The 24,222-nt window shown below is 45.6% G+C and overlaps 1 protein-coding gene across 4 annotated transcripts in view; it reads right to left on the bottom strand.

Annotated features, from left to right (window-relative positions):
• Window positions 1–15,325: 15,325 nt before the first annotated feature.
• PPFIA1 (PTPRF interacting protein alpha 1) overlaps window positions 15,326–24,222 on the bottom strand; it is a 114,471-nt gene continuing 105,574 nt past the window's right edge. For all 4 annotated transcript variants that reach the window (XM_074997451.1, XM_074997452.1, XM_074997453.1 and 1 more), the window contains one exon: window positions 15,326–16,803. Coding sequence is in view for 2 of the 4 variants with exons in the window: in XM_074997452.1 (XP_074853553.1) it covers window positions 16,778–16,803 (26 nt within the window). In the remaining 2 variants the exon portion in view is untranslated. The remainder of the gene's footprint in view (window positions 16,804–24,222) is intronic.

Genomic DNA, 24,222 nt, shown 5'->3' with positions numbered 1-24,222 from the left:
CAGTTTACACAGTAGCGCCCCTCCCTATTGCAGCAATATCAATGAGCAGGAATTTTTGTGAAGGCCTTGATTAGGAACATCAATAAACCAAAAACAATGGTGTTTGGAGATAAAATGGAAAAATCAGCGTAGAGCGAATATAGAGAAGTTGAGGTATCTGGGGAGCAACATGATGTATGATCTAGACTGTAAGAAGGAACTAGTGATTAGAATAGCAAAATGAGTTTGAAAGTAATGGCTAAGATGTGGAAAAGCAGTGCGATTCATTTAGGAACAATGCTGAGTGTCTTGAAAATGTGTGTATTCAGCAGCATGTTGTAAGGATGTGAGACATGCGTCATAATGAAAGATTTGAAGGGAAGCGTATTGGCATTTGAGAGGAGTTGTTACAGAAAGATCCTGAGAATAGGATGGATGCAGAAGGTCACCAATGAGGACTTATATAGGAAGATACAGCTGAACTGCAGAAGGTTATGCAATGTAAGTTACAGTTATTAGGGCATATCTGTAGAATTAACGACAAACAAAAAATCAAGATCCTAGTATTTGCAATAATGGACAGTTTGAATAGGAGATGGAGACCCCACAGAGAATGGGTAGATGAGCTATTCTACAGAAACTAAGAAACTATTCAACAGAAACTAAACCACTGTACACTGGACAGGGAAAGGTGGAAGGAAATAGTGAGAGAGGCATCAAACACCAATTGGCACTGAGCCCATGGTTATTGATGAGGAGGAATTTAACCATACACATGACAAAAAGTTACCTTCAGGGTAGGTCTGTTATGAGTGAGCATTAAGTATGGCAAGTATCAGAGGGGTAACCGTGTTAGCCTATATCCACAAAAACAAGAAGTCCTGTGGCACCTCATAGCCTAACAGATACATTGAAGCTTAAGTTTTCTTGGGGAAAGACCCACTTCATCTTTGCCCACAAAAGCTGATGCTCCAATGTTAGTCTGTGAGGTGCCACAGGACTTATCTTTAAATATGAATAATTTTAAATATTACATTAAGACCATATACACTCATCCCTTGCTCTGTGAGCACAATTCGTTCCCAACTTTGTTTTTGTAGGCGAAAACTCGTAAGAGGGACACTAAATTCTCATCAGAATACACGTAAAAGTCTCTAATTGGTTCCTAGAGCTCATGAAGGAGTGGCAGCAGGTGGTGCTGCTTTTGGAAGGTAAGTGAACCTTGGGTTTGGGGAGAGGAAATTTAAAGGCTGGGGGCAGTTTAGGACCATGAGTGGGAGGAAGGGTTAAAACCTGGTGGCCAGTTGGGTCCGTGGGATGGGTGAGGGGTTCAGGCTGCTCAAGGTTGGGTGTGTGGTCTGGTGGGGGTCAGGCTGCCATAGCTCCAGTCTGCAGGGTTGGCCAGGGTGTGTTAAGACTGCTGTGGGTTGGGACCGTGGGGCTGGCACAAGGGTCAGACTGCCATGGGGCTGGTCTGTGGGGCCGGGTGCTGGGGAGGGGGTTCAGGCTGCCGTGGGGCTGGCAGAGGGCAGGGTCAGGCTGCCATGGGGCCAGCAGGGATGGGGTGGTCAGGCTGCCGCGGGGCTGGCAGAGGACAGGGGGCCGGCTGCTGTGGAGCTGGCAGAGGGCAGGGGGCCAGCTGCTGTGGGGCCAGTGGGGGCCAGGGGTCAGGCTGCCACTAGTAGGCACTGCGGGGCCAGCAGGGGATCAGGCTGCTGTAGGCTGGTGGAAGTGGGGGGGGTCAGGTTGCTGTCGGTAGGGGCTGCGGGACCTGCGGTGGGATCAGTCTAGGGCAGCTTGGAACCAGCGGGTGGAGATTAGTCTTGTATTAGCTGGGGGGAGTTCACTAGTAGAGTGAACTACGGTAAGTAAATGTGTCCCTCGTTTAAGTGAGTACTCTTACGTGAAGTACTCGTTTAATGAGGAATGGGTGTAATTTCAATTTTAAAATTTTCTTTATAGAGGAGCCCTACTGAAAAATTAGATTGAGAATTTTGTTATACTTCTTTCTTGGAGGGAATGTGTTTTTTTTCTTTGGAGGGGAGTGGAAGTACTTCAATAATTTAAATGTCTATCGTGTTATACGTGCTGGAACTAGAAGTGTGCAGGGTGCTGCAGCATCCCCTGACTTGAAGTGGTTTCCATTATACACAGCAGTGGTTCTCAAACTTTTTGGCCCATGGCCCACCCCACTCAGTACCAGCCAACCACCCATGATGACAAAATGCTTTTGTTTATCTCTAAATACCTTAAATATTAAATTATTCATATTAGACTCCTGGAGCTATAACATAAGTGGGCATATATAACCTGTAAACCAGGAAATGTTAATCAGCAAAATAATTTAACAGATTAAGCATTTTAACATTATCAGGAAGCAGGAAGAACTGGAAGTGCTAATAAATCAATACAACTATGACATTGTTGGCAGCACAGAAACTTGGTGGGATAACAACATGATTAGAATGTTGGTATGGAAGAGTACAGCTTGCTCAGGAAGGACAGATGGGAAAAAGGGAGGTGGTGTTGCTTTATATATTAAAAATGTACACACTTCGACTGAGGTGGAGATGGACAGAGGAAACAGATGTGTTGAGAGCATCTGGATTAAGCTAAAAGGGGTAAAAGTCCAGGGTGGTGTCCTGCTAGGAGTCTACTACAGGCCACCTAGCCAGGTGGAAGAGGTGGATGAGGCTTTTTTTAAACAACTAATGAAATCATCCAGGGCCCAGGATTTGGTGGTGATGGGGGACTTCAGCTATCCAGATATATCTTGGGAAACTAACACAGCAACACAGACTATCCAATAAGTTCTTGGATTGCATTGGAGACAACTTTTTATTTCAGAAGGCTGAAAAACCTACTGGGGAGAAGCTGTCCTACCTTTGATTTTAGCAAATAGGGAGGAACTGGTTTGAGAATCCAAAAGTGGAAGGTAGCTTGGGTGAAAGTGATCATGAAATCATAGACTTCACAATTTTAAGGAACGGTAGAAGGGAGAACAGCAAAATAGAGACAATGGATTTCAGGAAGGTGGATTTTGGTGAACTCAGAGAGTGGGTAGGGTCCCATGGTGTAGCCAGACAAAGAACACATGGGAAGCAAAACTAAGGGGAAAAACAACTGAGGAGAGTTGGCAGTTTTTCAGAGAGACATTATTAAGGGCCCAAAAGCAAGCTATTCCACTACATAGGAAAGATAGAAAATATGGCAAAAGAACTCCTTGGCTTAACCAGGAGATCTTGTATGATCTCAAAATAAAAAAGGAGTCATATAAAAACTGGAAACTATGACAAATTACAAAGGATGAATATAGGCAAAAAACACAGGAATGCAGGGGCAAGATTAGAAAGGCAAAGGCACAAAATGAGCTCAGATTAGCTACGGGCATAAAGGGAAACAAGACGACTTTTTATAAACACATTAGAGGCAAGAGGAAGACCAAGGATAGTGTAGGCCCATTGCTCAGTGAGGACAGAGAAACAGTAACGGGAAACTTGGAAATGGCAGAGATGCTCAGTGACTTCTTTATTGCAGTCTTCACTGAGAAGTCTGAATAAGGAATGCCTAACATAGGGAATGTAGTGGGAAAGGGGTAGGTTTAGAAGATAAAAAAAAGAACAAGTTAAAAATCACTTAGGAAAGTTAGATGTCTGTAAGTCACCAGGGCCTGATGAAGTGCATCCTAGAATACTCAAGGAGCTGGTAGAGGAGATATCTGAGCCACTAGCTATCATCTTTGGAAAATCATGGGAGACAGGAGAGATTCCAGAAGACTGGAAGAGCACAACTGTAGTGACCATTTATAAAAAGGGGAATAAGAACAACACAGGAGACTACAGACCAGTCAGTTTAATTTCTGTGCCAGGAAAGATAATGGAATAAGTAATTAAGGAAATCATTGGCAAACATTTGGAAGGTGGTAAGCTGATAGGGAATAGCCAGCGTGGATTTGCAAAGAACAAATCATGTCAAACCAATCTGATAGTTTTCTTTGATAGGATAATGAGCCTTTTGGATAAGGGAGAAGCGGTGGATGTGGTATACCTGGACTTTAGTAAGGCATTCGATATGGTCTCGCATGATATTCTTATCAATAAACTAGGCAAATACAACTTAGATGGGGCTACTATAAGGTGGGTGCAAAACTGGCTGGATACTATGTTCAGATAGTAGTTATCAATGGTTCTCAATCCTGCTGGCAAGGTATAACAAGTGGGGTTCCACAGGGGTCTGTATTGGGACCAGTTCTGTTCAATATCTTCATCAACGATTGAGATATTGGCATAGAAAGTACGCCTATTAAGTTTGCAGATGATACCAAGCTAGGAGGGGTTGCAACTGCTTTGGAGGATAGGGTCAAAATTCAAATGATCTGGACAAATTGGAGAAATGGTCTGAAGTAAACAGGATGAAGTTTAATAAAGACAAATGCAAAGTGCTCCATTTAGGAAGGAACGATCAGTTTCACACATACCGAATGGGAAGCAACTGTCTAGGAAGGAGTATGACGGAAAAGGATCTAGGGGTTATAGTGGACCACAAGTTAAATATCAGTCAGTGTGATGCTGTTGCAAAAAAAGCAAACATGATTCTGGGATGCAGTAACAGGTGTGTTGTGAACAAGACACGAGAAGGCATTCTTCCACTCTACTCTGTGCTGGTTAGGCCTCAGCTGGAGTATTGTGGCCAGTTCTGGGTGCTGCATTTCAAGAAAGGTGTGGAGAAATTGGAAAGGGTCCAGAAAAGAGGAACAAGAATGATCAAAGGTCTAGAGAACATGACCTATGAAGAAAGGCTGAAAGAATTGGGCTTGTTTAGTTTGGAAAAGAGAAGATTGAGGGGGGGACATGATAGCAGTTTTCAGGTATTTAAAAGGGTGTCGTAAGAAGGAGGGAGAAAACTTGTTTTTATTGGCCTCTGAAGATAGAGCAAGAAGCAATGGGCTTAAACAGCAGAAAGGGAGGTTTACATTGGACATTAGGAAAAAGTTCCTAACTGTCAGGGCAGTCAAACACTGGAATAAATTGCCTAGGAAGGTTGTGGAATCTCCATCTCTGGAGATATTTAAGAACAGGTTAAATAAATGTCTATCAGGGATGGTCTAGACAGTACTTTGTCCTGCCATTAGGGCAGGGGGCTGGACTCAATGACCTCTCAAGGTCCCTTCCAGTCCGAGCATTCTATGATTCTATGTTAATTTACCAAAGCTTGTTTGGGTCAGGGGCCACTTACCTACATAAAAATCAGTTAGGGGCCACACAAGTGAGAGGCAACCCCCCCACACAAAAGAACCTCCAACCCTCACTGATTTGGCCCCCAACTTGGATACCTCACTCCCCTGGCACTGCAGCCCCACTGTGAGGGGCAAGGGAGAGAGGAAGCAGGGAGGACCATGCTTCAGGGCTTCTCACTGGCCAGATTAACTCCTGGAGTTTGTAGATTTTGAGGCCCACAGGCTCTGGGGTGAGGCCCAAAATGAGGGGTTCAGTGTGCAGTGGCAGGGGGCTGCCAGGGCATGGGATGGGGATGAGAGGTAGGGTGCTAGAACTGGCTAAGAGGGGGAGGTTGCAGTAGTCAGCTGGGGGCTAGGGTGGCTGGCCAGGAGGGAGGTGAAGGAGCAAACGCAACTGCAGGAGCAGGCTGGGAGTAGGAGGTCCAGCTGAGCTGGAGGTGGTACAGATCAGGGGTGTGCAAAGTTGGGGGCATAAAATTCTGTAAGGGGGGGCACAGCACGATTGGCTGCAGGGTCTCAGGCTCATCCATCTCATTAAAATGTTGAAATATTTTACTGGTTTTATGTATATCAATTAATAGTTTTTACATTCTACACACTTTTCTTACCTGTGCTGAAAGGTTTCTCATAAGAGCATAACCCAAATTTCCATCCGTTTGGATTACGTTAGACAGGTTGGGCAGCCCTGCTAATTGCAGGGATGAAAAGTGGGGCCCAAGATAAAAAGTTTGCTCACCTCTTGGGTACAGGACCAGATCTGGGCTGGAAGAGCTGGGGGGTGGGGGTATCCAGAAGCCAACTGGGGCTGAGAGAGCTAAGGGGGAGGGGGGCGCAGGAGGTGATGCAAGGGTGAGGATGAGCAAGAGGAGATGCAGAAGGATGGAGGTGCAGGGACTGGCCATAAAGGAAGAGGCACTTACCTGACTCCATGCGCTGTTTCTGGGACAGTGTTCCCCCAGCCAGGGGAGGGGGAGCACCAGCCTGCCAAGCTCACACTTCTCCCACCCACCCCCAGCCAGATCCAGTTTCAAGGCTTAGGGCTGCCCCTCTATCCACACTGGGAAGCTGGTCCTGATCCAGCATCCCCCGAAATACGTGCACCTCAAAATTCACAAAAGTCCAGGGGCTTTGGTGGTGGGTTGGGGCTGTGGCAGGGGAGGTTAAGCCTGGGATGGGTCGGGGAGGGGTGGCAGGGCAGGTGGGGGTTGGACCCAGGGAGTGCGGAGATTGCACTGATGGCATGTGGGTGAGGCGAAGCTAAAGACATGCAAGGGTGTAAAAGCTGCAGGAGGGCAGTAGCGAAGAAGCTGAGAAGCATGGGCGGGGGGTGTGAAGAAGCTGGGGACATGGAAGTGTGGTGAAAGGTAGCTGGGCACTGAGGAGTTTGAAGTAGGGCATGGGGGTTATGGTGACATCCAATAGTCTGGGAAATTTGGTAATCCAGCACCTGTCTACTCCCAGATGTGCTGGATTAAAGGAATTTTACTTTAGTTTGTGATTCAATAGCTCACAGCACCCCTACTATAAAAAATTTGTTCCAGTACTCCTGCATCACGTTCTTTTAGAGTTTGTGGAGCGACTTGCTGAAGAGCCTCACTGTTTGTTTTCCATCTCTGTATTAAAAATTCAGCAACTCCTCTTCCTTCTCCCCCAGATCAATTAGGCTTTAGAATTAAATACTACTAGTTTAAAAAGTCTAAGTGAAAACTGTTCCCATCAATTAATGAAGTAATTTTACTAGCTTCCTATGTTAACATAGTCATATTAGTTCTCTAGTTGTCCATAGTCCCAGAAGAAACAGGAGGCAGACAAGAATTGAATTTCTAATGTAAAACTCATCACTGCTGCAAACAAGGCAGCGGAGAGGTGGAGAAATCCATCTTTCCAAATGAGCTAGATTCATAAATCCACATGCCATATGAATTTAAGCACTACAATATTTGAAAATGAATATTGAGGATATGGGTGCAAAGATGGAGTTATCTGAAGTTCTTTCCCCTGGCTTCTTGAAGATTTGCACGTTATAGTTTCTCATTACTATTAATGTCATTTCCCAAAAGATATGATACCTGCAGTCATGATTGATAGGTTAATCTAGATGAGGGCTGCAATTTCCAGTGGGAAAGCAGCTGTCAGTTAATCCAAATGTATTTTGCCATATAAAAATTCATCACGTTTTAAACTGGGCTCCTTCATCATACAACTTTGAGTCAAATGTTTACAGCCTCTAAGGCACAGCAGTGGTAGAAAACACTTGTCACTCTTGCATTCAGCAGGGTTTTTATTTCTAAACAAGGTAGAAAGGTGGAAGGTAGGAAAGGAGAGGAGATCAAAGTGGATAAACTGTATTTTCTGTATGAGATATTATTCCTGCTCTTAAAATTCCCAAGAAATTACTCCCTTAAAGTATTCCCAGTTGACTATTAAATCAGCTAAGGAAGTGCTCATTTCTTAGTCATATGCACAAACTTTTCACTTTTACTGTAGCTGTTGTGGGCCAAGCATCTATAATATATCTGGCAAATTGTATATTTATAAATTTTGTATTTGCCATTATGCAATCTACTTAAAATTCAGGCTCAGAAACTAACACTGCAAGAAGTACTCCTTCTTTGAGTGTCCCCGTGGGTGCTCCACATTAGGTGTCGGGCTTGCCCGGCGCCGCAGATCAGATCTTCCAAGCAGTTTCTGCCGGACCGCGCATGTGCCGGTGCGCGCCGCTCCCTTGCGCGCTCCTGGCCACGTGCGCGATCCGGTCCCCGCCAGTTCCTCTTAACCGCCGTCGGCTGCAGACGGAATCCGACTAGGCTATGGCCAAGTTAGCGTATTCAATGGTTTTAGCTGTTTTCTTTAAAGTTTTCAAGTTCTTAGTCTATTGTTGTTAGCCAGTTGCTATTTTCAAAAAAAAAAAAAACCAACCACAACAACCAACAAGCAGGACGGCATTCAGTCCAGTCCTAGTAACAAGCGGAGCACCGGAGGCCAGGAGCCTAGGGCTATTAGCCCTCCTGCCGCGGCAGGCTATCCGAGAGGGGGAAAACAGCACAGAGAAGGTGCTAAGTACCCCATTAACAACTAAAAGACTCACCAACAATGTCCTCTTCAGGATTCAAGAAATGTGAGTCTTGCCGAGAGGCAATGCCAGCGTCTGATGGGCACAGTCACTGTATAAGGTGCCTTGGGGAGTCCCATGTCATGCAGAAATGCTCCTTCTGTGCAAAATTAACAGCCAGAGCAAGGAAGGACAGGGAGATCAGGCTTAAAATGCTGCTATTCGACAAGGCCCTGCAGCCAGACGTGCTGGAGCGGCCGCAGCAGGAGGGACCCTCCGGGGCCCATAAAAGGAAAGCTGCCTCCCTCACCCCATCAGCACAAAAATGGAGGAAAGTCTCCCCAACCCGATCCCTGCCGGCAGCAACAGCAAGCGGGACGGGAGGAGCGCACAGCCCCCAGCCGCAGCAACAGCTGATCGGTGGCGGCACGGAGAGCCATGTGGAGGCGGCTCAGCCTCCGATGATCAAACAGCCGCCCCGCACTGCAGGCAGGGTGGCAGCTAAACAAGCGCCGGTACCGGCGGCACCGCAGGCAGCGGCACCGACCCCCGGGGAACCGGCGGTGCAGAGCGCGCAGGCACGCAGCCTGCAGGCACCGGAGGACACCGCCCATGAGTGTGCCGAGCATGGCGCGGACGGGGCCGAGATCCCCTGCACGTCAGGGGGCGGAGCCACCCCCTCAAGGGAGGGGGAAGGCTGCACAGAAAACAAGGCACCGCAGCCCCTCTCCAGACAGGGCTGCAGAGTTGCTTTCTCTCAGCCCTCTGCTCATGCTGCAGACTCCAACTAGAAGGCAGGGGTCCCCCCTAGCCTACCCGGAGCCCCCGTCTCCATTTTTACAACCAGCCTTGCCCTGGCTGGGACCACCTTCACCCTTCTTGGGGTTTGAGCTGCTGGAGTACTATCACAAATCGCGCTCTCCAGTGTCCCATGTCTCTCGACGATCTCGCTCCCCCAGATGCAGGGGGTATGCACCAAGGGAGTGGTCCAGGTCACCTTCCCAAGAACAGTGCCCATGCTGCCATGGTCGTCCCTATCACGCGGGGCATAGACACCACTGGAAGTCTACCAGGGAAAGATCCCCACAGACGGTCCCGTATCCCCGAGGGCAATCGCGAACGGGGACAGAGACTCAAGTATCTCAGGGGGAACTGGTTATGGAACCCAAGATTTTCCCTTGCAAGCTTCCAGCGAGTGGATGTACCATCACCAACAGGAACCCGAAGGGTCCAGAGAGGCGTATCCTAGTGGTTCCTCGCTCTCCTCCCCGGACGAGGCTACGGCCCCGGGGGACGTCCATCCTCCGGACGATCTCAAACACTTTCAAGAGCTGTTTAAAAGGGTGGCCTTCACGCAAGGCATCCAGACAGCAAAGGTGCAAGAGAAACACCATAAGCTCCTCAAAACTCTGAGACCTCCGGCCTCCTCCAAAATAGCAATACCGCTTGACGAAGCAATCTTGGAGTCCGCCACGATGATATGGCAGACCCCTGCGACTACTCCACCTGTCCACAAGAGAGCGGACAAGAAATACTTTGTGCCGGCGAAGGGCGTGGAGTTCCTGTTCAGCCACCCACAACCAAATTCCTTGGTGGTAGAGTCGTCGCAACAAAGATCAAAGACATCTCAATTTAAGACAGGGGGAACAGACAAAGATGCCAAGAAGCTAGAGCTGTTCGGCAGAAAGGTCTACTCTTCCTCCACACTACTGTTGCGAATGGCAAATTATGCAGCGCATCTAGCGAACCACAATTTCGACAACTACACTAGGTTAACCTCCCTCATGGACTCGCTTCCAGAGGACAAGAAACCGGTGCTCAAGGCCATCGTGCAAGAAGGCTACGCGGCCTCGAGGACAGGAGTTCAGATCGCCCTGGATGTTGTGGACACAGCAGCACGCTCCACAGCTACGGCAGTGGTGATGCGAAGGGAGTCCTGGCTCCAGACTTCGGGTATACCGAGGGATCTGCAGGCAAAGATAGTCAATCTTCCCTTTGACTCGCAGACGCTGTTTGCTGAATCAACTGACTCGGTCCTTCATTCCAGTAAAGATTCAAGAGCCACACTTAGGACCCTGGGGATTTACACCCCTCCATACAGAAAGAAAAAGTACTACCCTCAACAAAGACGGTACCAGTACCAGCAACAGCATCCCCAGTATCACAGGGGTTACGAGCAAGGGCGACATCAACAGCACCAGCAGTACAGAACTCCCAGGCGACGTTCCCAACACAGCCGTGCGTCCTCAGGGCAGGGCCAAAGGCCACAAGTCTGACACACAGATCCAGGGCTGCGCCATCACTACCATCACACAAGGTCATCCGAAGCGGTTATTCCACCATCGCCTCTGACCATTCTACAACCAGTGGCAAAGGATCACCACAGACAAATGGGTGCTGGAGATCATAGCCACGGGGTACGCCATCCCCTTCCAGTCACTCCCACCGCCACGACCTCCACCCAGACCCCACCTCCAGGAGGCCTCCCACGTAGCGAGGCTCAAGCAGGAGGCAGACCATCTCATGCTCATAGGGGCAGTGGAAAGAGTGCCGGAGCAACTGCAAGGGAAAGGGTTCTACTCGAGGTACTTCCTCACGGAGAAAAAGACAGGAGTCTGGAGGCCCATCTTAGATCTTCGAGGCCTCAACCGGTACCTGCACAAGCAACACTTTCGGTTGATCACAATCGCCTCCATCCTTACGGCACTAGACGATGGAGATTGGTTCGCAGCCCTCGACTTACAAGACGCGTATTTTCACATAACTATCCATCCGGCTCACCGACGATTCCTCCGGTTCATGGTAGGCAAAGAACTTTTTCAATACAAGGTCCTACCGTTTGGCCTCTCCTCGGCCCCCAGAGTCTTCACCAAGACCTTGGCAGTGGTGTCAGCCTACCTGCACAGACAGGGGATATTTATATTCCCGTATCTGGACGACTGCCTACTCAAAGGGGCCTCGAAGGAGGAGGTACTACGTATGATACGCGTCACAGATGGCACGTTCTCTTCGCTCGGCCTGGTTATCAACCTGGTAAAATCAAAGATAGACCCCACACAGGACATAGAGTTCATAGGGGCACACATAAATTCTATTACAGCGAGAGTGTATCTACCAGAGACACGCTTTCGGGCCATCGGCTCCCTCGTGCAAGTCATCACCTTCAGCCCTACGGTGCCAGTTCTGACGTGCTTACAGCTGCTGGGCCACATGGCAGCAGCGACGTTCGTAGTACAGAACGCCAGGTTACACATGCGCAGCATGCAGCACTGGCTGGCGAGCGTATACAAACCGACAGCACACACCGTTGACAGGGTGGTGTCTCCCACAACAGAGGTGCGCAAATCCCTGCAATGGTGGGTAAACCCCAAGAACTTGTTAACAGGGGTACCCTTCCACCAACCACAAATATCAGTTTTTCTTACTACGGATGCCTCCCTCATAGGGTGGGGAGCACACATGGGCGAAGAGGTGACGCAAGGCCTGTGGTCCTCCATGGAGCAGTCACTGCACATAAATATACTGGAGCTCAGAGCAGTGTTCAACGCCTGCAGACACTTTCAAGACCATATACAAGGCGAAGTAGTCAGGATCAGTACAGACAGACAATACCTCCACCATGTTTTATATAAATCGGCAAGGAGGAGCTTGGTCCCGTGCCTTATGTGCGGAAGCAGTCCGGTTGTGGAACTGGTGTATCGCCAACAATATAACCTTGAAAGCCTCGTACTTACCAGGCACTCACAATGTGAAGGCAGACCAGCTGAGCAGGCGTTTCGCACTCACGCACAAGTGGCAGATCCGTCCCGATCTGCTACTACCGATTTTTCACGCATGGGGTTTTCCCCAGATAGACCTGTTTGCTACTCAACACAAGAAGAAGTGCCCACGATTCTGCTCCAGGGCAGGACTGGGACGGGGGTCCCTGGGGGACGCATTCGCGATCTCCTGGAGAGGCCCCCTGCTTTACGCTTTTCCTCCCACAGTGGTGATCCACAAAGTCTTGCAGAAAGCCAGGAGGGAAGGAGCCCGAATGATCCTGATAGTCCCAATGTGGGATCGACAGCAATGGTTCCCCCTACTCCTGCGCATGTCAGACCGTCCACCGATGCCCCTTCCGGTGGCGCCGGATCTGCTCACGCAAGCCCAGGGGTCCATAGTGCATCTGCACCCCCAAGGCCTGCGACTACAAGCGTGGTTAATCCATGGCTTAGCTCCCTATAGAGCACATGTACGGAGGAAGTGCAACAAGTCCTAGAAAGTAGCAGGAGGACTTCCACCAGGAGGACCTACAAGCAGAAATGGACTCGCTTCACTGCATGGTGTTCTACCAAACAGCTAGCCCCCCTTTCGATGCCTATACCTGTAATATTAGAGTATTTACTGGACCTCAAGAGAGGAGGACTCTCACTATCCTCGTTAAAGGTCCACCTTGCTGCCATTTCGGCATTCAGACACGAAGAGGAAGGGCGCACGGTGTTCGCCCATCCCATGGTTACCAGGTTCCTCAAAGGGCTGGTAAACCTATACCCCCCTCGGAAACCGCTTCCACCTTCGTGGAACTTGGACCTGGTGCTTAATGCGCTAACGGGACCACCGTTCGAGCCTTTGGCCACAGTTTCCCTCCGCCTCCTTACGATAAAGACGACCTTTCTTCTCACAATCACGTCAGCTCGCAGGGTGAGTGAGCTTGCAGCAGTTATGGCAACGCCACCCTGCACTGTTTTTTCCAAGGAGGCGGTAACCATACGGCTGCATCCAGCCTTTGTTCCTAAAGTTTCTTCTGAGTTTCATATTAATGAACCTATTGTTTTACCCTCCTTTTATCCAAAGCCTCATAACTCCTAGTCTCTCTTGGTCCCAAATTGAAAGGAGAAGGTCTCTTCGCAGAGAATCTTGAAGCACATCGTATCCTGCATAAAAATGTGCTACGAACTCAAAAAGACTCCTTTACTGGCCACGCCCAGGGCTCATTCCACTAGGGCGGTGGCGGCATCAACAGCCTTTTTCAAGGGCGTTGCGCTAAAAGACATTTGCAGAGCGGCGACCTGGTCATCCTATGACACCTTCGCCAAACATTACGCCCTTCACAGGGTATTCCAAGAGGATACCCGTCTCTCGACAGCGGTCCTCTCGGGGACAAGCTGCACATGATCCGATTACCCACCTCCTATCTTGGGTTACTGCTGGGTAGTCACCTAATGTGGAGCACCCACGGGGACACTCGAAGAAGAAAGAGAGGTTACTCACCGTAGTAATGGTGGTTCTTTGAGATGTATCCCCGTGGGTGCTCCACTACCCGCCCATCCTCCCCGCTTCGGATCTCTTTAGTGTTTTGCAGGAGCATCCGAGGCGGTTGGTGAAGGAACTGGCAGGGACCGGATCGCGCACGTGGCCAGGAGCGCGCAAGGGAGCGGCGCGCACCGGCGAATGCGCGGTCCGGCAGAAACTGCTTGGAAGATCCGATCTGCGGCACCGGGTGAGCCTGACACCTAATGTGGAGCACCCACGGGGACACATCTCGAAGAACCACCGTTACTACGGTGAGTAACCTCTCTTTCCACATAGAATTAAGAATGGCTTGTTCCTGTTATCGTTTTCTTTGTGGGGGGAGAGAAAAAAGTCAAACTAACTAAAATTATATTAAATGTGTTAAAAAGCTAATACAATAAAAAAAAATCAGTAGCATTACAACTTTTCTACTTGGCCTTCTACTCAATCTCCCTGCCAATTCACAATCCTTCCCTATTTTACAGGAGCTAGCATTTGTCTTTTGAATACCTCATGCAAGAACATCTCACTACATTCTATGGAAGACTAACTTCCCAGTATTTCCCCATTTTCAAGCTGTTCTAATACACACTATGGACATCCTCCCTCTGTTCAGTACTGTAAATAAATCCTTACACCTTTACGACTGCAAGCTTTTCAACTGGAAGCCAGGCAAAAGAGGGACAGTTTTGGGGGTTGTTATAGTCTCATCTCCTGCTAGTGAGATAATTATTTTCTACACTTAGAAAAATATCCAGCCCCAACTATAAAATGATTGAATGAAAGTTCATTTATGCAAGGAAAAGCAAACTGAAGTGTTACATGGTTAATTTTTTAAAACAAAGATTCTCTCATCCCATTTAACATGCTTTTAACCTGTAGAACAAGTTGATGCATCTCGCCAGTAAAAAATGAACTGTAGAAAGGCAGCGGTAGACTTACTCTTGTCTACACACATGCTGCACTGGTTTGAAAACCAGTTTAAACTGGTACAAGTTCTAGGGTAGTTCTCTTACAGTGGCTTAGCTTACATTTATCACGTACCATATATGTGTTTTCCTCTAAACATTCAGATACTCAACATTCAGACAGATTAATAAATAAATATAGGCAGTTTGTACTTAGAGCTTTCTAATGGACACAAATGTTTGATGCCACTCAAACTAATGTAAAGAACATTAGCCTCTTCCATTTTCTTCTCTGTAAAATAAGACATTGAGGCTACATCTTCACTAGAAGCATCTCTCTACAGAAGTTACTGTTGGAAGAGATGTTCTGACAAAACTTCTTTTGACAGATCATGTCTACACATAAAAGTGGACCATCTTTTGACCTGCTCTGTCGAAAAAAGGGCACCCTGGAGCATCTACACAGCTTTTTTGTCGACAGTTTCTGTTGACAAAACACATTTTGTGGGTAGGTGCTTTGTGAGTTTTGTTGACAAAACCCCAGTTTTGTCTATAAAATTCTCTAGTGTAGCTGTAGCCTGAGTATTTTAATTTACTTTGGGACTGGAAATACTAAAACATTACTCAGTCATCCGTTTAAATAATAAAGTCAACATCAAATAAATTGAACAACAATGAATCACTCAGGAACTGATAACAAATGCAAACTTTTAGCTCCATCACAAATTTAAATTGAAACAATTTTGAACATCAGTTGTCTACTGGAAGAATTTCATGGCTTCATTTGAAGCGAGATCTACATAGCAGCAATTGTTAAGATTCCTTTTTTTTGACAACTAACTGTCTCACTAAAAAAATTGCATATAATTACAGTTTAGTTTTCTCAATAGTGTTTTATTGGCAGTGGAAAAATGCTTCAGAACTTTATTGAAAGAAAGCAATAAATAATACTGTGGTAAAAATAGTTCAAAAGTACTTAGGCTGTACATACTTCGTTACATGATTAGAAGTACACAAAAAGATTATTAGAAAAAACATAAAACAGTAACAATGAATTTCGGTTGTACAAGTAAGCTAAAGAGTCCAAACAACAACAACAAGAACAAAAAAAAGACATGCTATGTATATTGTTGCATAATAAATAATGCACCATGATCTGAACAGATTTCTTACTGGCTTTTTAATGTGCCATTCAATGATACATTTTCTATTTATAAAGTCTGAAATGGCTACAACCGTCAATTGTTTTAAAAAATCTGGACAGCTTTTTAGAACAGGTTGACAAACGAATGCAAAAAGACTTACATCGGAAATAAGGCCTTTATTAAAAGTTGCACTACTTTATTCTTCAGTATACTGTGCCATCACCTTTTAGGGTTTTTTTTGTTTTTTAAAAAAACCACAATAGACTGCAGTGCTTCATGATTGGTCCGCTAAGAAGAGTTGCGTCGGTGCCTTTCCCCAAATGTTCTTAATCAAAAGGATATGGGAGGAAAGCACTTTTGTGATTTATGGATTACTATCAGGAACTATTATGAAGTCTTCCTTCCTTGGCCAAGAGAAAACATTTCTCAGTTTATGGCTTATGTTCAGTCATTGTAGAGACATGCTATACAAATACAGCAGACTGGAAGTTCTGAAAGAGTTACCCAATTCTAAAACATGTTCCATAGTGTTACAATGTTCCCCCATTTTAAAAACATACTAAAGCTTTAAATGAAGATAAATCCACACTACTTGACAATTTTTGTAGAAGAAAAAGGTACAACTAACAGAAATAAAAATCTATTAGACCTGCTTACTAAAACAATTATCTGAATGCTTAGCTGAAAAAGGCTGGTTTATTTTGTTTTTAGAACTAGCTAATATTTTCAAAAGACAAAATATATACTGCTTGGTGTCATGATACTTTTACAAAGAGAGTAAAAATCATTTTCACCTTCAGTTTCATTATTAAAAACCCAATGATAATTACAAATAACTGCATAATTTACAAAAGCCCTATATTGCTCATAGGGACATATACTTACAAGCATTACAGTACATTCAGTTGGAAAGACTAACAAATTAAGGATAAAATCAGCAAGGATTTGATTTATAGACTGAATTCAGATGAAAGAGGTAAGTAACTATGTAAAAGAAAAGTCACAAAGGTTTTCTTAAATATACGAAACATTTAATTCTAAAATATTTTCTCTATCGTACTCATGAATTTATTTGCTAATTAAAAACTCTGTAATAAAATATCTCAAAGTGTCCATTTAATAAGTATTAACAATTTAAAGATTCCACTGATTTCTACCATACGGTCTTTGAGTTCAAAATGCTGCATCACCGGTAGAAATAGTGTGGGTAAACTGCAAAATAAAATAAAATATCTGTTATGCTGTGTCTCAAAATAAAAAACCAACCAACCAACCATACATACATTACATCCCAAGATTCTAACTTAAACAGCTCATTGTTGTAGCATTTGTTTAATGGATTACTGCCATTTCAGAAAGTACAGTTTTATTGGGTTCCTACGTATGTTTCACTTGCAGTGGTGAGGCATGAGGCCAGAGGTCAAATACCTTCAATTCTCTCTCTCTCTCTCTCTGTGTGCGTGCATGCGTGCGTGCGCGCGTAAGTAAAAACATTAAGGTCAGGCATATTAAAGCTCAACTTAAAAATAAAATAAAATTGAGTTGTTAGAGTTATCTACATGATTTATACAGGAATGGATCCAGCCTATTTAAAATTTCCCTTCACCTGCAGGAACTTCCTCTCTCAGAATTTTATACCACAAAACTCTTTTACCATGTTTTTATACACTAACAGCTACCGACTTTGAAGACCCAACTATATTATTGCTATCGAAGCTTACTGGCAGCAAATCCTCTAGCACTAACACTGAAAGAATTTAACTACAAATATAGACTAAACTATTTTAAGCACCACTAAAAAAATATAATTTTCACTTGCAAGTGACTGATTTAAAACAAATTCTGAATTTCTGCCTGTTCTTTAAGAGGCAACACAGCTTGATCTGAGATGTAGATGATGTAACCTAACATGGGGGCTCCCTTACCACATTACTGTATGATTGTCTTAGGTATAGTTAAAGGACATCTTCATACCCATTGGGAATTTGGAAGACGAAAGATTATGAAAAATATGCACTGTTACACTACGCATTATATGAACACTTCGCTCTCGAAAAAAGCGTATGGGAGTTGTGCCATGTGGGCTCCCAATTCTCCTACCCATCTGGCAGAGGTGATGGTGATGAGGAAGACTACTTCCATCGAAAGATGGAGTAGAGAACAGATTGCTAGTGGATCAAAGGGGTGTGCATGTCCAGTATGGCTCTAACGTCAGACTGAGGTCCCATGGAGTATGGGCTCATTATTTCTGAATAAGGGTGAATCTACACTTACCGGCCCATCGACCGTGCTGCAGTCGATCCTCCAGAGTTCAATTTTGCTACGTATGTTAAAACATGGCAAAAATTGATCTCTTTGGGCCCAGACATCGACCCTCGTACGCCACACACTATTGTGTGGAGTAAAGGACATCAGCATGAGCCTGAAAAGCCCTGATCTACGCAGGGAAAGAAAGTCAATTATGATATGTCAATTCTAGCTATGCTAATGGCGTAGCTAGAATTGCATATTGGAAATTGACTTTCTACCCTAGTGTAGATGTAGCCTAAATGTTATGAAGGCCACTGAGAAAATGCCTGTTGGTTGGGTGTGAAGCTGAACTTATCCAACTTGCGACGGAATACTGTGACAGCTTAGAGATGTACTCTGATCAACTGGAAGGAGATGCTCCATTTCTTAAGGTCCAGTATACAGTTCAGTACCAGTGGCACAAGAAAGGAACCCATGATTCATCTATTTTGGTACTATGTATTCAACTGGTTCATTTATGAAGCTCTATATATTGTATAGTTGGTCTATGACCATTTAAAAGAATGTCCCTTACTGCCCTTGAATAGACCAATTTGATTTCTCAGAGCCATGGAGTAGCCACATCTTGGAGGCAGAAACTTGCGAGGTTTAGGTGGTGGAACTGGCCTGCATCCTGAGAGAGTTGAAGCAGAAGAGGAAGCATATGTGGTAGAAACATGGCAATCTTTTGGAGGTAAAGAACTACATAAGTCTAGGCCACAGGGGGCTTTCAAGGACTCAGGTGGCCTGATCTTACATATGATCCAGATTAAGAGAAAGCTGAAGGAAAGACATATTCTAGGGCTCAGGTCTGTAACCAAAATAGTGAGAAGAGCCATTTTTTAAATCCAGTTATAAAACAATAATCCTTCAAGAGCCACAATGCTACATGAATACAAGATGATCCTTAATGCATAATGGCAAACTGTACTTTTTGTAACCCTTATTTTAAGTACCACATACACACGATGATTTGTACCAGTTAGAAAGTTGTTACCTTCATCTCCAGGCTTTACCTGCCTCAGCCCTCAAATCTACCCTGCATCCCTGAGCTTCACCCGCCCTGCCCCCATCCTCAGGCTTAACCCCTATCAGCGCTAAACCACACCCCCGCACAGAGGTTTAACCCACCTCAGCCGCCCTGCCCCAGCCTGCCCACTGAATACGGATCTTACTTGCCCACCCTTTTCTCTCCACACGCACGCTCTGGGTCTCCCTGCCCTCTTCCACCCCCAACTTCCCCCACAAATTTCTTAGGCCAGCAAGTGCCTTTGACTTTCCCAGCTGAGCCCCACCCAGTGGCATCAGCGCTGGACTCACCAGGTCCTGGGGGAGCTGACCTTGCACAGCCAGATGCAGCGCCAGGCTCCAGCAGCTGCTGCGGAGCGAGGAGGAGCTGGGGGTTCCGAGCTGCCCAGGAGGAGGGGTCGGCCCTGCCTGGAGGGAAGCTGCACTAACAAGATCCTTCCACACACACCACCCCCTGCTCATTTCCCCCACATGCGAGCAGGCAACTCCCTGTGCTGCTCCCACTGAAATAATGGAACTAAATGGAATTGGTTTAACACCATCCGCTAAATCAATTCAATTTAGTTCTATTGTTTCAGCAGGGGCAATGCAGGGACCTGCAAGAGGAGTCAGCAATGGCAACACAGAGCAGCGAGTGGCTCCTTAAAAAGCCGCTTGCGGCTCTGGAGCCACAGTTTGCTGACCCGTTTTAGGGTGTATCCCATTTGATGAGAAAAGCGTTGCTCAGGGAACAGGGTTCCAATCCCTCTCTCAAGCAGAAGAGCAAGCACATGGTGTTTTGCGTTGTCACAAGAAAGCCTATAGTTGGGAACTCTCACTGTTGGACGATATTCTGTAGTACCCCAGATACATTTCCCATTCATGACACTCAGAAAATTTTCTGCTTCATGCATCTATAGTGAAGTTTTGTCATCCTGGTAGATAGGAGGCTCAGATGTTGATTTTGTTACGGATGCACCAATTCCATGGTAACATGGCTTCTGTGCACAGACAGCATAACCATGACCCACCCTTGTTGGTTTATATAAAACAATCCAGCAATCTTGTCTTTGAGGCTCTTTATAATTCTGTCCTTGATCATAGGCAGGAAATGGAAGCATGCACTGTGAACTGTCCAAGGCTCCATTAGGTTTATACACAGAACAGATTCCAGTGGGATCAGCAGCTTTGGGCTGTGTGATCGCACAATTGTTCTCCCTAACATATTAGGGAATTTTTTCCCCCTTGGAGGGCTCTGTGCAGATGTTGTTTCGTTGTGTCCATTAATGTAGAGCAGACGGTCCCAACTTTTTTGAGATGGCAACCCATTTGGCAATTCAGTAAGACTTTGTGACCCAAGGCAATTCAAAACTGGCAGGGGGAGGTTGTCCCTGTGAAAATTTATTTTATAAGTCTTGATTCACTGCCCCCACCCCCAGCTTTCCAGGCTTAAACCCCTTGCAGCCCCAAAACACCCTGCCACCTACCTCACACAAGCACCGCTGCTGCTTCCCACTGCTCTTTTGCCAAGCCACCACTGCTTCCTCCATGAGGCTCCCCACAGCCTATCTCCTCCCTTCCTCCACCTGCAGGCGTGGGCAGTTCCCTGCCCTGCTGTATTGAAATGGGACTCCATTTAATTGGCTGGATCCCTCATGCAGGCCATTAAATCAACTAAATTGAGTTCCATTTCAGTGCAACAGGGCAGGGACTGAGAGCTGGAGGAGTGAGTGGCAGGAGCTGCAAATGGCTCCTTAAAAGCCACATGTGGCTCGGAGCCACCAGCTGGTGACCCTTAGAAAAATCTAATGGCTACCCATGTTTGGGTCCCAACCCATAGGTTGGGAATCCCTGATGTAGAGAGATGTGAGTTTATGGTGTGTCTGTTTTACAATCTGTGCAATCCTACTGTTGTGCACAAGACAGGGTAGGATTTGAACATGATGAATACAGCTTTGCCTTTCCAGTATGTTTGTTTACAATATTGTGTTTGGATTGTTTTTTTAAAAACATTTTCAGCATCACGTCCCCATTTTGATTTTTGAGAAACCCTCACAACTCCCCACCTTTTCTTTACCTTCATCCAAGATCACTTTTTAAATGTCAGGGCAAGCCCCAAGACCCTACCCTTTCTTGAGGCCCTGCCCTCTCCATTCCTCTCCTCTCCATCATTTGCTCTTCCCAGCCCTTACTCACTCTCACTGGGTTGAGACAAGAGATATAGGCTCTGGGGTGGGAATAAGGGATTTGGGTGTGGGATAAGGTGAAAGTTGCCAGCTCTGGGAGGGAATTTCATTGCAGGAAGAGGTAGAGAAGGCTTTGCTGGCTCAGGGAGGGAGCTCCAGGCTGCAGAGTGTTGGGGTCACATGGGGCTTTGGGATGCTGAGCAAACCACAGGCTTCTGGCAGGGAGGAGTGGGACCATCAGTAAGTCCTTTCTAAAACATTTGCTCAAGTTCTTTGGCATTGATAGCAGCCCACTGGAGACTTCATTTGATTATCTCTGAATCACTTATGTGGATAACTTTTCTTTTGCTTGACTCAGCTCCCTGCACAAGATCTGTTTTGAAAGACAATGTCTTCCAATTTGATGATGTCTGCTCCACCTAAGTTGTGCTCTCACTAACATTTCCTTAATACTGGTTGTATTTCAAAGACCCTGATATTGGTCACACTATCCTACTGGCAAATGCTCATTATTGAGCACAGGGAGCGCTTGTGAAAATGTTCAAGCTAGTCTGAGTCTGAGACCCATACAGGGGAGAGGTTAGAATCACTGCACTATGGAGTAACAGTATAGAGCGTCAATTTGATAGAGATATAAATGTTGTGCTGGTTAAAGACTTTTGTTCAGAGTCAGTCAAGGACCTGGCTATCATTATTAATTCAGGAGGAAGTTTTCTTATCAAGGGAACTGCCACTTAAGATGCTGCTGCCCAGATACCTGAACTGATCCACATTTTCAGCTGTGTGCCTTGGATAAGGTTTGTTGGCAGTGGAACACTGGAATGAGGTGCTGACTAAAACAAGATCTCTGTCTTCCTGAGAGTGATAGTGAGACCAAAAAATGAGGACACTTCAGAAAAATCAACCGTCATCATATCTATGGGCCATCAAGGTCCAGTTATCTGCAAAAAACTGCCTCAATGAGAAGTCTCTCCATCATCTTGGTCTAACCACTGAATCTTCAAAGATCAAAGAGGGAGCCATCAAATTAGCAATGAATGTATATCTCCTGATCCAAGTCCTTTATGGCATGGCTGATGACACAGGCAAAGAGCAAGCTGAACGGCATTGTAGTAAGCATGCAGACTTGCTTCATTCCATTTGAGATTTCAAACTTATTGGAAAAGTCACGAATGATGGACAGGTGATTTGGGTAACCCAGTTTATGAAGAAAAGCCCATAGGCCTTCTGTTGACCCTATAAAACATTTTGGTCAAACTGATGAAAACAGCATACAGAACCATGTTCTGCTCTAAGTATTTTTCCTGGGCCTCTGTTTATGACAAAGTTCAGGTCCATAGTGCTATGATCTGGCCAGAAGCCACACTGTGCTTCCGACAAATTCTCCTCAATAGGTTCACAATACCTCTGTTTAAAGAATGTGAGCTAATATTTTCCTTACTGTTGTCTTTAAATAGTAATACAATAAATACCACCTTTGAAGTTTCAGGATATTTCTTCTCTCCCAAATGCTACACAAGAGATCATGAAGCATTTCAATGGCCTCAGAGCCTTATACTTTATACAGTTCTGCTGGATTACCATCCTATCCAGCAGATTTGCCAGAGTCCAGATGTTTGATGGCTTTCATAACTTCCTTAACTGATGAAGGGAGGTTGAGATCTTCTTTGATGAGTTTGTTGGATAAAAGATCATGGGAATGCCAACTGATGCTAGTCTATAGAGTAAACTATGTAAGAGTTCTGCCCATTTCTGTACGATTCCCTCCTTGTCTATCCCATCTGTTGACTTCAAGAGAGCTGTGCCAGATTTAGATGGGCAATATATTGCTTGAGAGAACATCTTTACTTTGTTTACATCTGCATAATGCTGAACTTCTGCAACACTCATCCTGAATTCTCCTCAGTTCAGACTGGACATTGCTGTGTAGGTACTTATACCTACCTTCCTTCAAGATGGAAGTAACTTCATTCTGCCATTCAACAAATGCTTTATGCTCGTCATTTAGGAATTTGGAAATGTCCTTGTTCTCATTGAACCAATCCTCATTGTATCCAGCACTGATTTAGCTGCGTCAATCACGTCCAAACTGGTTCCATTTTTCTGATGGGTTGGCAGTGATTAGTGTGCATAACACTGCTTATAAAGTGACTGCTGAAATTGCACTTGGCGATTAGTGTGCCTGCCTTTCATATATTGAAAGCCGTTATATTAAATTTGGGGCCTTTACATTGCAATGAGATGATATGCTATGGAGCAGGCAATACTTAAGGTACCTTTTCTATCCCATTCCCTTAGAAAGGGTGACCAGTGTTATCTTAAACAGGGCTGCTCAGTCACCTAAGATGCTGCCAAATTGCTCCAGGGACAAAGCTTAACGACCACTAGTCACAAGACCAGCTATGTGCAGGACTGCGCTTATGGCTGCCAGTGGTCATCTCTACACTTCACCACACCTCCCTAACCACAGGTCTTAGATTAATGATAAAATGGTAATGATGGTGAGAGCTGATAAGATGTTAATGGGATGAGAGTTGCAAGTAAACTGGTGCGGGAAACTAAGTGAGAAAGCCATTGTACAGAGGCAATCCCACTTTCTTGGCCATGGATTCCAGCAGCACAAAGAACTGTTATGGCTGGGGACTTCCTGAGCTGCATTTGGGTGACCGGAACATCTCCAATGCTTTGTTATTTTCCCTGCACCCCACAGCATGCTGCTGAACCATCTTCATGACCGCTGAATCACACATTAATTTCCTCTTCCTGATCTGCTAGATCCAAACAGGCACTGCTACTGCAAATCCTGATTACAAGCACAAAATGAAGTATCAACAGGGATGTTCCTTTAAGAACCACCACACGTAGCTAAACCTTGTCATTGCTGCTGAGGAATCATATTGGTACAAGCATACTGTAGCTCCAGTCTGATTTTAAAATGGAAGGTTGAATCCCACAATTCTAAGAAGACATAAAAGTACCAGGCTTCACATCTGTGGAAGTGTACTTTACCAAGAAGGAAGGGGTAAGAAGTGCAAATACCCTTCAGCCATGACAGCCCATACTATACTCCTTTAACCTTCTGTAGCTAGCTATTCCCCCTCTTCATGTTCCCTCACACTAGCTCCTCCACTAGAATTATCCCCATCCC

This window comes from Carettochelys insculpta, chromosome 6 (genome assembly GCF_033958435.1).
Source record: "Carettochelys insculpta isolate YL-2023 chromosome 6, ASM3395843v1, whole genome shotgun sequence".
NCBI lineage: Eukaryota > Metazoa > Chordata > Testudines > Carettochelyidae > Carettochelys > Carettochelys insculpta.
This window is presented reverse-complemented; position numbering and strand designations above follow the sequence as displayed.